The sequence below is a fragment of the Carcharhinus amblyrhynchos genome, chromosome 11 (assembly GCF_965287045.1).
Source record: "Carcharhinus amblyrhynchos chromosome 11, sCarAmb.v2.hapA, whole genome shotgun sequence".
NCBI lineage: Eukaryota > Metazoa > Chordata > Chondrichthyes > Carcharhiniformes > Carcharhinidae > Carcharhinus > Carcharhinus amblyrhynchos.
Window position 1 is genome coordinate 40,966,942 of NC_137334.1, and position 14,920 is coordinate 40,981,861.

General features: G+C 40.7%; 1 protein-coding gene across 1 annotated transcript in view; it reads left to right on the forward strand.

Annotated features, from left to right (window-relative positions):
• The window catches only part of ttn.2 (titin, tandem duplicate 2), a 324,032-nt gene that overhangs the window by 170,046 nt on the left and 139,066 nt on the right, over positions 1-14,920 (forward strand). The window contains exons 139-147 of the mRNA XM_080198903.1: positions 166-237; positions 1,036-1,107; positions 1,899-1,970; positions 3,412-3,483; positions 5,662-5,733; positions 7,621-7,683; positions 11,229-11,297; positions 11,694-11,777; positions 12,892-12,975. Of these exons, the coding sequence (XP_080055029.1) occupies positions 166-237; positions 1,036-1,107; positions 1,899-1,970; positions 3,412-3,483; positions 5,662-5,733; positions 7,621-7,683; positions 11,229-11,297; positions 11,694-11,777; positions 12,892-12,975 (660 nt within the window). The remainder of the gene's footprint in view (positions 1-165; positions 238-1,035; positions 1,108-1,898; positions 1,971-3,411; positions 3,484-5,661; positions 5,734-7,620; positions 7,684-11,228; positions 11,298-11,693; positions 11,778-12,891; positions 12,976-14,920) is intronic.

The following is a 14,920-nucleotide window of genomic DNA, read 5'->3' on the forward strand; positions in this document are numbered from 1 at the left end:
TTTAACCAGTTTCTTCCCTCATGTTTGTGTAAGTGAGGATACATAACGTTCCCACGGGCTGATTTTCTCTGCCAAGCACGCTTGTGTTATTTTAATTTGTTAGTTCGCACACTTCAAGATAAAATGATTATATCTTAAACTTCTTAACATTATTGTTTCTTAAAGTGCCAGAGGTTCCTAAGAAGCCAGTTCCTGAACCACTGAAACCAAAGAAAGAGGCAGTTGCTCCAGAAAAAGGTATTCCTCCTTGTGATTTTAGATGCTGGAAATTCTTTTATGACGCATATATCGTGAACTGGTATTTTCCGGGCCTGGTGGGGTGGGTGCAGCTGCGACGGATGCAGCAAGCCAGCCAAATGTTCATTGACTTTGAAGAGAGGGATAGAGATGTTTTGCTGCAATTATAGAGGGCATTGGTGAGCCACGTCTGCAGTATTGTGTGCAGTTTTATCTGAGGAAGGATGTCCTTGCTATAGAGGAAATACAGCGAAGGTTTACCAGGCTGATTCCCGGGATGGCAGTCTGATACATGATGAGAGACTAAGTCCGTTAGGATTATATTCAGTGTAACTTAGAAGAGTGAGAGGGGTTCTCATAGAAATTTATAAAATTCTAACAGGGTTAGACAGGGTAAATTCAGAAAACCTGGGCACAGTGATCCAAGAGTCCAGGACGTTGGCTGTAAGGTATGATACAGTGAGTATGGCTATGTCAGGGCGATGCTGGGCTCATCTGTGAAACAACTCTTCCAATTATTGCATAAGTACTAGGGCATTTGTGATGATGACATTGCAGGATCAGCAGAGCAGGATGTGCCTTTGTCTTTTGTGGTGTTCTGGTCAATGTTGGGTAGGGTCCATCTGGTTTTATTTTAACCAGTTTCTTCCCTCATGTTTGTGTAAGTGAGGATACATAACGTTCCCACGGGCTGATTTTCTCTGCCAAGCACGCTTGTGTTATTTTAATTTGTTAGTTCGCATACTTCAAGATAAAATGATTATATCTTAAACTTCTTAACATTATTGTTTCTTAAAGTGCCAGAGGTTCCTAAGAAGCCAGTTCCTGAACCACTGAAACCAAAGAAAGAGGCAGTTGCTCCAGAAAAAGGTATTCCTCCTTGTGATTTTAGATGCTGGAAATTCTTTTATGACGCATATATCATGAACTGGTATTTTCCGGGCCTGGTGGGGTGGGTGCAGCTGCGACGGATGCAGCAAGCCAGCCAAATGTTCATTGACTTTGAAGAGAGGGATAGAGATGTTTTGCTGCAATTATAGAGGGCATTGGTGAGCCACGTCTGCAGTATTGTGTGCAGTTTTATCTGAGGAAGGATGTCCTTGCTATAGAGGAAATACAGCGAAGGTTTACCAGGCTGATTCCCGGGATGGCAGTCTGATACATGATGAGAGACTAAGTCCGTTAGGATTATATTCAGTGTAACTTAGAAGAGTGAGAGGGGTTCTCATAGAAATTTATAAAATTCTAACAGGGTTAGACAGGGTAAATTCAGAAAAAATGTTCCCAATGTGAGGGAGTCCAGAACTAGGGGTCATAATTTGAGGATAAGGGATAACCTTTTAGAACTGAGGTGAGGAATGTGTGGAATTCACTATCACAGCTCTCCCAATTTTGGCACAAGTCCCTCGATGTTACCAGGGAACAATTTGCAGTGTTAACTTGGCTTGATATGTCTTTGCCATTATTGTTTCATTGCTCGGCAGTCAGTCTTATTTGATTTTAACCAGTTTCTCCCCCAGTATTGTACGTGCAAATAGATAATGTAATTTTGAGTTGTATTTCACTGTCAGATATGTTTGTGTTATTTTAACCTGTTGCTTAGATATCTCAATGATAAAAAAAATGCACGCAAAGCAACTTAACATTATTGTTTCTTAAAGTGCCAGAAGTTCCTAAGAAGCCAGTTCCTGAACCATTGAAACCTAAGAAGGAGGCGGTTACTCCAGAAAAAGGTAGATTTCTTTTTATTTTAAATTCTGGAAATATTTGGATGAAGCAAATACCATGTTGCTATTTAAATATTAATAATCTATTTTTTCATGCTTTAATATGTTGAGAAGTATTATTATTACTACAAATTCCAACAACCTCAACCATCTTAATTTGTGCTAGGTATGATTCTAACCAGTGGAGATCTTATCCCCAATTCCATTGAGCTTTAGTTTTGTAAAGGCTCACTGATGCCACACTGAATGAAATGCAGGCTTCAGGTCAATGGTAGTCATTCTTACCTCACTCTTCAATTCACTGTTTTGTCCACATATTTGGAACAAAGCTGAAATGAGGCATAGAGTCGAGTGGCTGTGGTAGAAGCCAAATTGAGTATCTATGAATGATTGTTGCTTGATAATACTGTCAATGATATTTCTTTCACTTAGTTGGTGATTGAGTAGACTGTTGGCTCATTCATTGGCAGGTTTGGATTTTTTTCTGATTGTGAATTCATCCTCCTGTCTTTACTTCTGCACCCCCTCCCCACCCCTTTGCAATCCCTCTCACACCTTCATTCATCCAGTTTCTTGCGAAACCCAGCCCTCCCTTTAGGTGCACTATCGACGGCAGCTACTACTGCCAGTAACACAACCTCTTATGGAGACCAATGCATCTCATGATTGGTCAGCAGCTCTGGATGGGCAGGATTACTGATCCGGGGGTCCTGAATCCTGGTGTAGCCCCTATGCTTGGCCACTCAAGTACCTGATTTTCAGTCGGTCCTTCCCCTCAGAAAAGATTTGGTTTTCCAACCAGTTCTCCATCCGGTAAGCTGAATCCATATCAGTTGCACAAAATCCACCCCCATGAGAGGGTATGCAGGCTGAAGTTAAGGATGAGGATTCCCAGAGTCACACCTCTAAATGCCATTGTGCCACCACCGTCACAAGTCTGTCCTGTTGGTAAGACAGAGAAAAGCCAGGGATGGTGCTACAGGAATCCGGGACATTGGTTGTAAGGACTATGTCAGACTGTTGCTTCACTGGACTTTGAAATAGCTTTCTCAGTTTTGGCACAAATCCCCAGGTGTTGTTGAGGAAAATTTTGCAGTGTCAAATTGAGAGGCTGTCTCCTTGATGTTTCCAGCGCTTAGAGCCAAAATTCTCCTGTTTTGCCCACTACGGAAATTGTAGCGGGTGAGACAGAAAATTCGGTGGACCATCCAACAGGAATTTCTGTTCTTGGGATGCACGCGGCCAGAGAATCCTGCCCAACATCGATGCCGTGTTGTCCATCTTGGTTTACTTTAACCAATTTATCTCCCTGTATGTGTACACGAGTGTGCATAATGTCGCCTTGGGTTAAACTTCTCTGCCAGATATACTTGTATTATTTTAATTTGTTGCTTAGAAATTTTAATGATGAAAGCTTTGTATCTTAACATTAAACTGTTTCTTAAAGTGCCGGAAGTTCCTAAGAAGCCAGTTCCAGAACCATTGAAACCAAAGAAAGAAGCTGTTACTCCAGAAAAAGGTACATATCTTTTCAACCATGCTGGTCGACACATCCTGCTCCCAGGAAATGAAGGGATCAAAGTAAAAAAAAAAGCTTTGAAATAATAAGAGAAATAACTTTTTTTGTGAAGTCATAGGCTGAAATATTACCCCTATGGGCAGATGGACTAAATATTCAACAGATTGCATTCAATAATGCACTAATTATCTTCTTTTGTAATTACTTTAATCACCAATTTTAATTCCTTAAATATGAAACATAGATGCCCAAGTTCAAAGTATTACATGACAAAAAAAACAATTAATTTACTTTGATTTGTTTTACTTAACTAGATTCTCATCTTTTACAAATATTTTTATAAATTGTTCTTTGCATTCTTGGTTGTTGTTGTTTCTCTTCCCACAATCCTTCATCTGTTCCCATAGCAAGGTTTTGTCTGGAACAGGTTGCTAACCTGTCGTCAGAGGCTCATCGCTTGAGGGGCGCCACTCTGCATCAAGCATGGCTGATTAGAATCTCTCCCACTCTTGCCATCTGTCATTGGCATGTTGGAAGGATTTCACAGATTGACAGTCAATCTTTTGGCTGCATTAGAAATGTACCCCCATTGCCCATCAAGTCCAAGGCCATTGATTGGGACTTGAACCCACAGCTTCTGGCAGAGACAGAGATGCAACTCAGTGTATCACAAGACCTCCCTCTACATTCTCAGTGCCACACTCAATATCTTCAGACTCAAAAGCCACATCCTCACCTATTTCTTAATACTCTGAATATTTCATCATGAGTGTCAAGAGCAACATTTATCATATCACTTTCTCCATTTTCAGTGTCACTGTCTGTATTTTGTGTCTTCAATGAACAATTAATTATTTCATGATGGACCGATTAGATGTTCTTTTTCATTGAGCCAAAATAAAGAGATTTCTGGGTGATCCTGTTCAGCTTTTATGTTTTATGATGTTTTCCAAGAGTGTTTTCATTTTGTTTTTCTCATAAGACAAACATTCAGTGGGTCAGGTGGCTAACCTAAGGGTGACAATCGTACTTTTCCATCATTTACCACTGATGTTCTGCCATTATCACATTCTGGGTTGACTCATATTTATGATGGATTTAATAGATAAAAGCTTCCTGAAAGAGTCTGCTCTCTTACTTGCAACACTGCTTCATGCATTCTGTTGCTGTTTGTCAACTTACAATTCACACCTTTACATCTTCTGTGCTGTGGTGTGGCATCTGCCATTTTTGCCTTGCCAAGTGATATGTAGGTCTCAGAACATTACTGGCACAAAATAAATAAATTATGAGAGAAAAATAAGCAGATGAGAGATGCATGGTGTAATTTGTTGCATTCTTTCTTGAAAAGTATGGGTAAGGTTGTTTGAAGCATGTCTGACTTATAATGTCAGTGGGGACACCTTGTAGAATCCTCTGCTAGGAGGCCAGTGCCCCTCAGGTAGGGATGGTGTGATGTCAACTCCCATATGACATGGTTTTTGGTCTAGGAATGCATCTCACTGGTTGAGATTGGCCTAACGACCTCAGAATGTTCCAACAAGGAGGCACATTTCTTATGTACAGATATTTGGTTTTATTTTGCAACCCTCAATGCTTCTTCCAAATAGTATTCAACATGTAGGATTAGGAACTCATAACTGAGGGAGGGCAGTGGGTGTTAATAAGTAGGAAGTTTCCTTAGCCTTGTTTGATTTGATACCATGGGAATTTATGACAACTGGAAGCAAGGTTGAGTGTTCCCAGGATCATAACAGCCTGTAGAACCTTTCTGGTGGGTCTATCCTGCTGGTGACACAGGGCATAGCCAGGATAATGATGCCGGATTCTGGAATAGTGGCTCTTTGATGGGGATCAGGCTGTTGCTTGACTGGTTTGTAGGACAGTTGTCCCAACTTTGGCACATGTCCCCAGCTTTTAATGAGGAGGATCTTTCAGGGTTAAGGTTAGGGTTGAATGTCTCTTTGTTGTTTCCTATACTTAGGTCAATGCCAGCTGATCCTTCTAGTTTTATTTTAACTAGGTTCTTCTCTGATGTATGTGTACATGACATTAGGTAATATTGCCTTGGGTTGAATTTCTCTGCCAGCTATGTTTGTGTTATTTTAATGTGATACTTTGATCATTTATTGATAAAATGATTACATATTCAGTATCTTAACATTATGTTTCTTAAAGTACCAGAGGTTCCTAAGAAGCCAGTCCCTGAACCATTGAAACCAAAGAAAGAGGCAGTTACTCCAGGAAAAGGTATTTCTTTGTGTTATTTAGATGCTGGAAATGCCATGTTGCTGTTTAAATATTAAAATGTGATTCGATTTATTGATTATGCTTTAATACTTTTACAAGTATTGTTATTGTAGCTACAAATTCCAACAAACCCAACTACCTTCCTTTGTGTTAGTTATTTCCCTTTATTTCCATTGGCATAAAATTGGTTTGGGTTCCTTAATGCCATAGCCAGTCACATGCTGGCTTGAGCTCAAGAGCTATCACTCTCTCATCTGACCTCTTCAAATCATCCTTTTTGGGGTCCATATTTGGAATGAAGCTAAAATGAGGCCTGAAGCCAGGTGCAACCCAAACTAAGTGGCTCTATGTAGGTTATTGCTGAATAAGTGTCACTTGATTGCACTGTTAATGACTCCTTTCATCACTTTGCAAATGATCGAGTGTAGAATGTTGGGTTGGTAATTGGTTTGGATTGGATTTTTCCTCCTTTTTGTAGATAGATGCCTGGATACTTTTGCACATTGTCAGGTAAATGCCAGTGTTGTAGCCATACTGGAACAGCCATCTGGAGCACAAGACTTTGTCACTACAACCAGGATTTTGTTCAGTCCCTTCAGCTTTGCTCTACCTAAAGCCAGAGATTTCTTGATATTATGTGGAATGAATAGAATTGGCTCAGTACTGTCTTCTGTGACGCTAGGACCTCAAGAGAAGGTCAAGATGAATCAGACATTTGACCCCATGTTCATGGGGCCTCCCCATCTCTGTAGTTGTTTCATTTTTAGTCACTATTCATGACTGAATGCGGCAGGACTATAGGTTTGATCAAACATATTGGTTTTGGAATTCCCTAATTTTTTCGATAGTGAGCTGCTTCAGGCATTTCTCATGCATGTCACTGGGATAGCACTTAATTTTTAAGTCTGTGTACTGCTCCTAACATGCTCTTGCACTCTTTATCGAACCAGATCTCCTAGTTCAGTGGAAATGGTAGAATAAGGGATATGACAGACCGTTAATTTATTGATTGCTGTTGAACACAAATACTGCTGCTGTTTGATAGCCCATGTGGTTTGAGGGCGCCCAGTTATGAGATGCTAAATCTGTTTTGAATCTATTCTATTTAGTATTGTGTTAGTGCCACACATCACTGACAGAGATACATGGCCAGTTTGGTATTAGCTATATCTCTCAGGATCTAGCCAACTTGATCAGCAATGATACTACCAAGCCACACTTGCTGATAGGCATTAACATCTCCCTCCTAGAATGCAATCTGTGCCCTTGCTAACCTCAGAATTTCTTCCAAATGGTGATCTACATGCAAGATAACTGTTACGTCATCTGAGGGAGGGTAGTAGGGAATGGTCATTGAGAGATTTTCTTGATCGTGTTTGACCTGAAACCATGAGACTTTATAGGGTCCGGAGCCAATTTCGAAACCTCCTAGAGTCACTCCATCCTTACTGCTTACTGTTAAGCTACCACCTCTGGTAGATGTATCCTGCTAATAGGAGAAGTTATAGCCAGGGATGGTGATGGAGGAGCATGGAACGTTGTGATTCTCTGAGTAGTTCTATATAAAGTTATTGCTTGCTTATTCTGTGGGGCAGCTCTCCAACTTCAGGCACAAGTCACCAGATGTTTGTGCAGGGGATTTTGCAGGTTGACTGGGCAGGATATATCTTGCTTGTTTCCAGTGCTAAGGTCAATGCCAGGTGGTCCATTTGGTTTCATTTTAACCAGTTTCTTTCCCAATTTGTCTAAATGTGGATTATAGTGACAGTGTTACCTTGAGTTAAGTTTCTCTGCCAAATATGTTATTGTTATATTAACTTATTCTTAGATATTCTAATGATGAAAGCATTAAACCCTAATCATCTTACCACTAAACTATTTTTAAAGTGCCAGAAGTTCCTAAGAAGCCAGTTCCTGAACCATTGAAACCAAAGAAAGAAGCAGAAGAAGGTATTTTTAATTTTATTATTTTAAGTGCTGGAAATATTTGTGTGAAGCAGATAACTTGATGCTGTTTAAATATTAATATTTTGTTTTTGTTTCGTGCTTTAATATAGTTAGATGTATTGTTACTACCATCTCCAGCAACTACAACTATCTTCATTTGTGCTAGTTATATTCCAACCCATAGCAAGCTCTTCCCTGATTCCCATTGACTTCAAACTTGCAAGGGCTCCTTGATGCCACACACTATCAAATGTAGCCTTGAGGTCAAGAGCACTCGCTCTGACCACATCTTGAAATCAATATTTTTGACTATGTTTGGACGAGAGCTGAAACGAAGTTTGGAGCCAAGTGACTCGCAGAACTCAAACTGAGCATCAATAAGCAAGTTATTGTTGAGTGAATGTTGCTTGACACTTGACAGCACTTTGCAAATGACTGAGAGTAGACTGTTGTGAGGAGGACTGTGAGTGTAATTGGCTTATTGAATTTTTCCTGCTATTTGTGATACGGCATACCCAGAAATTTTGTACATTGTCCAGTAGACATGGGGCAGGGTAGGTGTAGGAAAATGCTTTGTTGAAATGGCGGCACGGGCTCGTTGGGCTGAAGGGCCTGTTTTCCGTGCTGGGTTGTTCTATGTCTTCTTTGTTCTTTGTAGATGCCCAGGTTCTAGCTTTACTAGAACAGCTTGGGTAGAGTTATAGATAGATCTGAAACAAAAAAACTTCACTGCTAAAACCGGGATGTTGTTAAGGCCTGTATCAAGTGGCTCAACTTGTTTCTTGATATTATGTGGAATTAATCAAATTGACTGAAGATTGGCATCTGTGCTGCTGAGACTTCCAGGAGAAGGCTAAGATAGATAATCCATGTGATACTTCTGGCTGAAGGTTGTTGCAAATGTTCCAGACTTGGCTTCTACCCCAAAGTGCTGAACTCTGCCATTGTTGAGGATGGGAATGTTTCTCCTCCTCCTATTTGATGTTTTAATGTCCACGACCGCCATGACTGAATATGGCAGCACAGCAGAACTTTTGATCTGATCCATTGGTTGGGGAATTGTTTAACTGCCTATCATGAGCTCCTTCCACGTTAGCATGGATATAGTCCTGTTGAAACTTCACAGCATTGGCACCGCATTTTTAGCTATGTTTGATGCTGCTCTGGGCTGCCTTTCTGCATTCCTCATTGAACCAATCTTGATCCTCCTGGCTTGATGACAGTTAGGAAATGAGGGCTATGGTGGGCCATGAAGGGTGGAATTCTCCCATGGCGAGTGCCCAGAGACACTTGCCCTTGAGCGATAATCAAGCAAAAAATGGGTTTCAGGGTAAAGGGAACGCTTGAAGGCATTGCGTGCTGGCGTGGGTGAGGGGCCAGAGCCCGATATGCACCATCACACCCCATGACAGCCAGAGGCACATCGTTCACCACAGTGTCCTGGTCTCTGGCGAGGTTGGCCGTGCTGCAGGTATCTTCCACAGGCATCTACGTTCAGACCATGACCAGGCTTTGGAGAGGGCAGGCACGATGTACAGCAGTTGGCCATGGCTGATTTGGTGGTGGACGAGCATGGTGAATCTGTTGGGAACCTAAAAGTTGGAAACCAGCCAGCATAAAATTCTCCCAAAGGCAGATTAATGGCAGATCGCTGGTAGGTGGCACAAACACCATTTACATTCATTTACATCTCATGATTGCTCACTAAAACTACTGCCCATTGACATCCCATCAGGCCTTTCAATGGGAATTTACGTCAGTCTAAAACCTGATTGCTAATGAGTGACATGCGTAAGTCAGTCCTCAGCTCACCAAAGAGTTCAGGGCGAATGCAACCACAGTGGTGTGCTGCTCCTGAAGCATTGCACACCACTCTGGCAGGACAGACTGGTTCCTGTCTTCATCTCCAAGCTGAGGCTGGTTCTCATGGACAGCACTGTACTGCTGGACCCATTGACTTTCCTTTGTCATCATGTTGGATCAGTACTGTGTCTGGGCATGAGGAGTACAGGAGTCTCCTTCCCCCTGGTGACACCCAGCAGTGTCTATCTGGATAGCACTATGCTGCTGGACACATGCGGCCACCACAACAAAGGTTCAAAGTACAAGTGGGGGTGGAGTATGAGGTGAGGATGTGGGGTTGTGATGTATTGAAGACAAGGAGGGCAATGTGGCAGGAGGGTAGTACAAGGGGTGTGGGAATGGAGTGGGCTCATGATGACTTGTACCAAGAAGGTGGATGAAGAAGATGAACATTGGAAGGCAGAGGGAAGACCAAGGGGAGAGAGGACAGACCCCAACAAGGCTGCGTGAAAAACTCACAAGCAATGGCGTCAAGAGGATACCACATTGTTTACTGGATGGGAATGCGTAAAGACTCCACATGTGGCGGGGAGAGGTCCCAGTGCAACATGGATGCCTCGCAGGTGATGGACTCCAGGAAGGTGGAGGCGTGGTGGGGGCGGGCAGGCAGGCAGGGAATGGTGATTGAATCAAGGAACAGTTGAGTTTGTTAGCCTTTTTCCTCCAGGTTGCTGACATCCTGCATGGTTTGGTGAAGACAGGTGGCCTGGAGGGAGTGATATGAGTGAGCTTGACTGGGATTTAAATATGGCACCAGGACCTTCAAAACAGCCAGGTGAGGGCAGACAGATGAATCAGCTGCCTGCACACTAGGAGATTTGGAGGTGAACTTCCCTGCACAAAATTAATGACATTCCAAGTACTGAATCTTGGGCTGGGATCCCAGTATTCTGGCCGGTGGGACAATCACTGCCAGAACCACTCACCACCTCACTGAGTCGCAAAATGGGAGGATTCCACCAGAATTACTGTTTGCTGTTGAATACATTCAGTCAATAATGATGCTCCTGAACCACTATTGAAGATAGACACTGAAAGCTCCCTCCTAGAATTCAACCCGTGTTCTTGCTACCCTTTGTACTTCTTTGAAATGGTTTATGAAAGAGTACTACTCCATCAGCTGAGAGAAGTTGGTTGGTGGTAATCAACAAGAAGTTCCTTGACTATGTTTGGCCTGATAACATGAAACTTCATAGGATGTGGAGTCAATGTTGAGGATTCCCAGTGTAGCTCCCTCCCCATTGTACACCACTGCACCAACATGTCTGATGAGGCTGACCTGCTGAAGGGACTGTACGTAGCCAGAGATGGTGATGCTGGATTCTGGAACATTAACTGAAAGATATAATTTGGTGAGTGTGATTATTATGTCAGACTGTTGCTTGATTAATCTGTAGATAGCTCTCGCAATTTTGGCACAAATTCCCAGATGTTAGCAAGGACAAATTTGCAGTGTCAGTTTGGCTGGATGTGTCTTTATCATTATTCTTGCTTAGGTCAATGCCAGATGATCCATCCATTTTATTTTAAACAATTTCTCCTGCAATATGTGTACATGAGAATAGACAGTACCATTTTGCGTTAAATTTCTCTGCCAGGTAGTGTTATTTTAATTTGTTGTTTAGGTGTATTAATGATGAAAGCATTGTACCATAACCAACTTAATATTGTACTGTTTATTAAAGTGCCGCAAGTTCCCAAGAAGCCTACTCCTGAGCCATTGAAACCTAAGAAGGAGGGGGTTCCTGAAAAAGGTACATTACTTTTTGTTGTTTTTCACACTAGAAATGCTTGTACGAGGCAAAATCTTTGTTCCTATTAAAGGATTAATATACAATATGATGTCTTAATTGTTATTGCTGCTACACCTCACTTGGACAGTTGAGAATCTAACTTCAAGTCCCCAGAGAGGAAAATATATGCCAGAATTATTGCATCAGCTCATTGAAAGGATGACTGACATTGAAGAACTTATGAAAATTATTCAGATTGGACGGCATTGAGACTGACCCAGATTCATTACTTGCATCTTTACTAATTATAGTATCAGTATTATTTCATATTAACTGTGTTGTGTGTGTGTCAAATGTGAGTTTCTTTTTGTATAAATGTTCTTTGGTACTTATTTTAAAAATAATTGTTTTTAAAAGTGCCTGAGATTCCCAAGAAGCCAGTTGCTGAAGCGGAACCGGCAACTGTTCCGGAAAAAGTTGAGATTCCTGCACCAGAAGAAGGTAAAAACAAAGATTTAATAGAGTGGGGGGAAATGCATCTTTGGCAGGGGTACATTATGGGTGTTAATGGATTGGACATCCATTACTTCAGCACTCAATTTCATTTTGTGACCCTGCCAAAATTAAATTCTCTTCCATGTTTTATATAGGCACCTCTCAGAAGAAATATTTCTTTATTCTTCAAATTTTCTTTGTTTTTACTTTTGGATATTTCTGTCATTTTCTTTGAAACGATTTTCTTTTGTTGGGGAAATGTTCATTGGTATGTGATGTCTTTCAATTGTCATTCCCTTTTCATTACTTTTCAAAGTCTTGCCATGTCTTCTGTTAAAACATACACTGTTCACATTGTAGATCTCAAAACATGCAAGCAGAATTTATATTGTAATTATCTAGTAAATGGAAAATATAAACAATGCCTTATGTTGATTACATGGAAAATAGGAATAAATGTAATAATTTTATCCTCAAATTTCTTCTTATGACAGTTTTAAAGGTGGTTTGAGGGGAGAAATGTTTGTGCAATGAAATGGAATATTGTCCATTTCAAACACTCATAATTAGCATCAAGCACTCAGATAGAATCCCACCAACAATGCCCCTTAGGGATCAAGCTTAAAAGAAAGCACTCTGCCACACTTCTTTTTTAAACTTCTCTGAATTATTTTGTTGGCTCAAAGTTAAATTGCCAATTTCATTTCACTAAGCAGAGTTCTGTGCTGTGGGCTGGCGCTCACCAAGGAATGTAGCTGTAGAACCTGCATACAAACAGCAGTTTTTCACTAATTCAGTCTGGGACTCAATTTGAATCTACGTCTAATTGGCTATATCGTTCAACTTTGATTGTCAGATTTTCTAAATTGTATTAAAACATAAAAGACACCTACGGTAGTTTGATTATTTTTCCAAGTAAAATGCCTTGTAAGTTTAAGAAATTATAGCATTCCCTTCAACCTTCCAATTGTATATGAAAAAAAAGCTGTATTGTAAATGATAGTAAACAACATAATTTTATGTTTATTCCTTTATTCTGTTTTCTGTGTTTTGTGTCACTGTACTTATGTTATCTCTATCTTAACAAATACTTAATTTGTCTTAAAAATAATATTTGAAGTGCTTCAAGTTGACAAGAGAGAAAAACGTGTACCCATCACTGTTTCAAGAAAAGTCTTACCCACTTCAGAAAAAGATAGCAAAGGTACAAACCAGCCTATGAATGATGGTATTTGAAAAAGTGTGCTAGTGTGAGCATTCCTTTTTTTTAACTAAATGTTACCAGTGCTTAGCTGGTTCATCAGAATTTTTCTTGCGTCACAGTGGTGTCCTTTGTTTCAATGTCAGTAATGTAATTCAGTTATGTCTCAGTGTGTAGTCTTGAAATGTTTGTTCTGTTTTAGAGTCATAGAGGCATTGTAACACCAAAGGGGGCCATTGTGTCCATGCTGGCTTGCTGTAGAGCAATCCAGTCAGTCCTATCTTCCACTTTATCCATGTAACTCTGAGGTTACTTCCCTCTATCCAAATATCTTTTGAAATCATTCATCATCTCCACGACTGCCACCCTCATAGGTAGTGAGCTTCATGTCATTACCACTTGCTGCATAAACATGTTCTTCCTCATATCCCCCCTTTGTCTCTTACACCAAACCTTAAATCTGCCTCCCCTAGTCCTTGTACCATCAACTAATGGGGACAGCTTTTCTTTATCTACTTTACTTAAACCAGTCATAATCTTATACACCACAATCAGATCTTCCCTCAAGCTTATTGCTCCTAGAATAACCCCAGCTTCTCCAATCTAATCTTTTTAAATTAGAACCTTTCTGGTAATCATCTTTATACCTTTTCAAGGGTCCTTCACAACCATCTTAAAGAGTGGTGACCAGAATTTAACACAATTCTCTAGTTGTGGCCTAACCACGTAATTCTTCATATTTCCTTGCTTTTGTATTCAGTATCTCTATTTATGAAGTCCCTAATCCTAATGCTGCACTAACTATTCTTTCAATATGTTCCACCACCTACACAGATCTATACACATGAACCATTATTTATAAAGCCCTTTCACACTTATCACAAACTATACAGTAGCTGCCAGGGGAAATAATTATAATTAATTACAATTAATGTATCTAGTTGCTTTGAAGAATCCTTTTGACAACATACATGTGAATATATGTCTAAAGTCTCAGATGAATACCATAGCATCCAGCACCTTGCATATTCTGATTGGATTGAAGTGCAGCCGAGAGATAGCATGGCTGTTTGCACATATTCTGCATTGTTCTGCTTGGCAGCATGAAACTTAAGTACATTCCAAATAGCAGATTGTGCTATTTAAAGTCATCCAACATGTGAATAGTGTTAATTAATACCTTGGGGATTTTCTGACCATCCCCTTGGCAGAAACTGGATGAGGGGGGTCAGTTAAAAATAAGGAAACCAACTTATTCCTAGGGTGCCACAGCATTATGCAGAAATGCATTTTAACCTAAGGTTTGTCAGCCAGATTGGCATTGGCCTCTGGCTTTAACTTGCAGACCTTGCCCTGACATGCAGTTGCTCCTCTGGGCCTCACAAGAAAACCCTACATCTTGCCCCAAACTTTGCCCCAGTCAGTATGCTTTCCCCATTCCCCAACTGTCTCCTGATCAACCTTCCCCAGTGCTGTGCACTATCCTCATTGATGGCCTCCTGTCACACAAACTGCCACCTGTGCCAGCCAGCTAGCTAGCTGGATCAGCCTGGAGGCTGGCAAATTGCATTTAAACAAGACCTAGAAGTGAAATTTATTGACTGATGACATTCTGTTCACTCCAAACATGTGCTGGTTAGGTTGATTGGCCATGCTAAATTGACCCTTAGTGTCAGAAGGATTGGCAGAATAAATGAATGGGATTGCGTGGATAGGGCATAATTGTTGTTGGTGCAGGGTCGGTGAGCTGAATGGCCTCCTTCTGCACTGTATGGATTCTATGATTCTATATTCACAAGCATCATGTCAAACAAGAATTGGCTTTAACTGCCAATACTGTTTATCTTTAATATTCTGTATTAGCAACTTATTTACCATCTAAAGTATCTATTATTATTAAAGTCCCTGAGGTTATGAAAAGTCATATAAGCGAAGAAATTATAGAAGT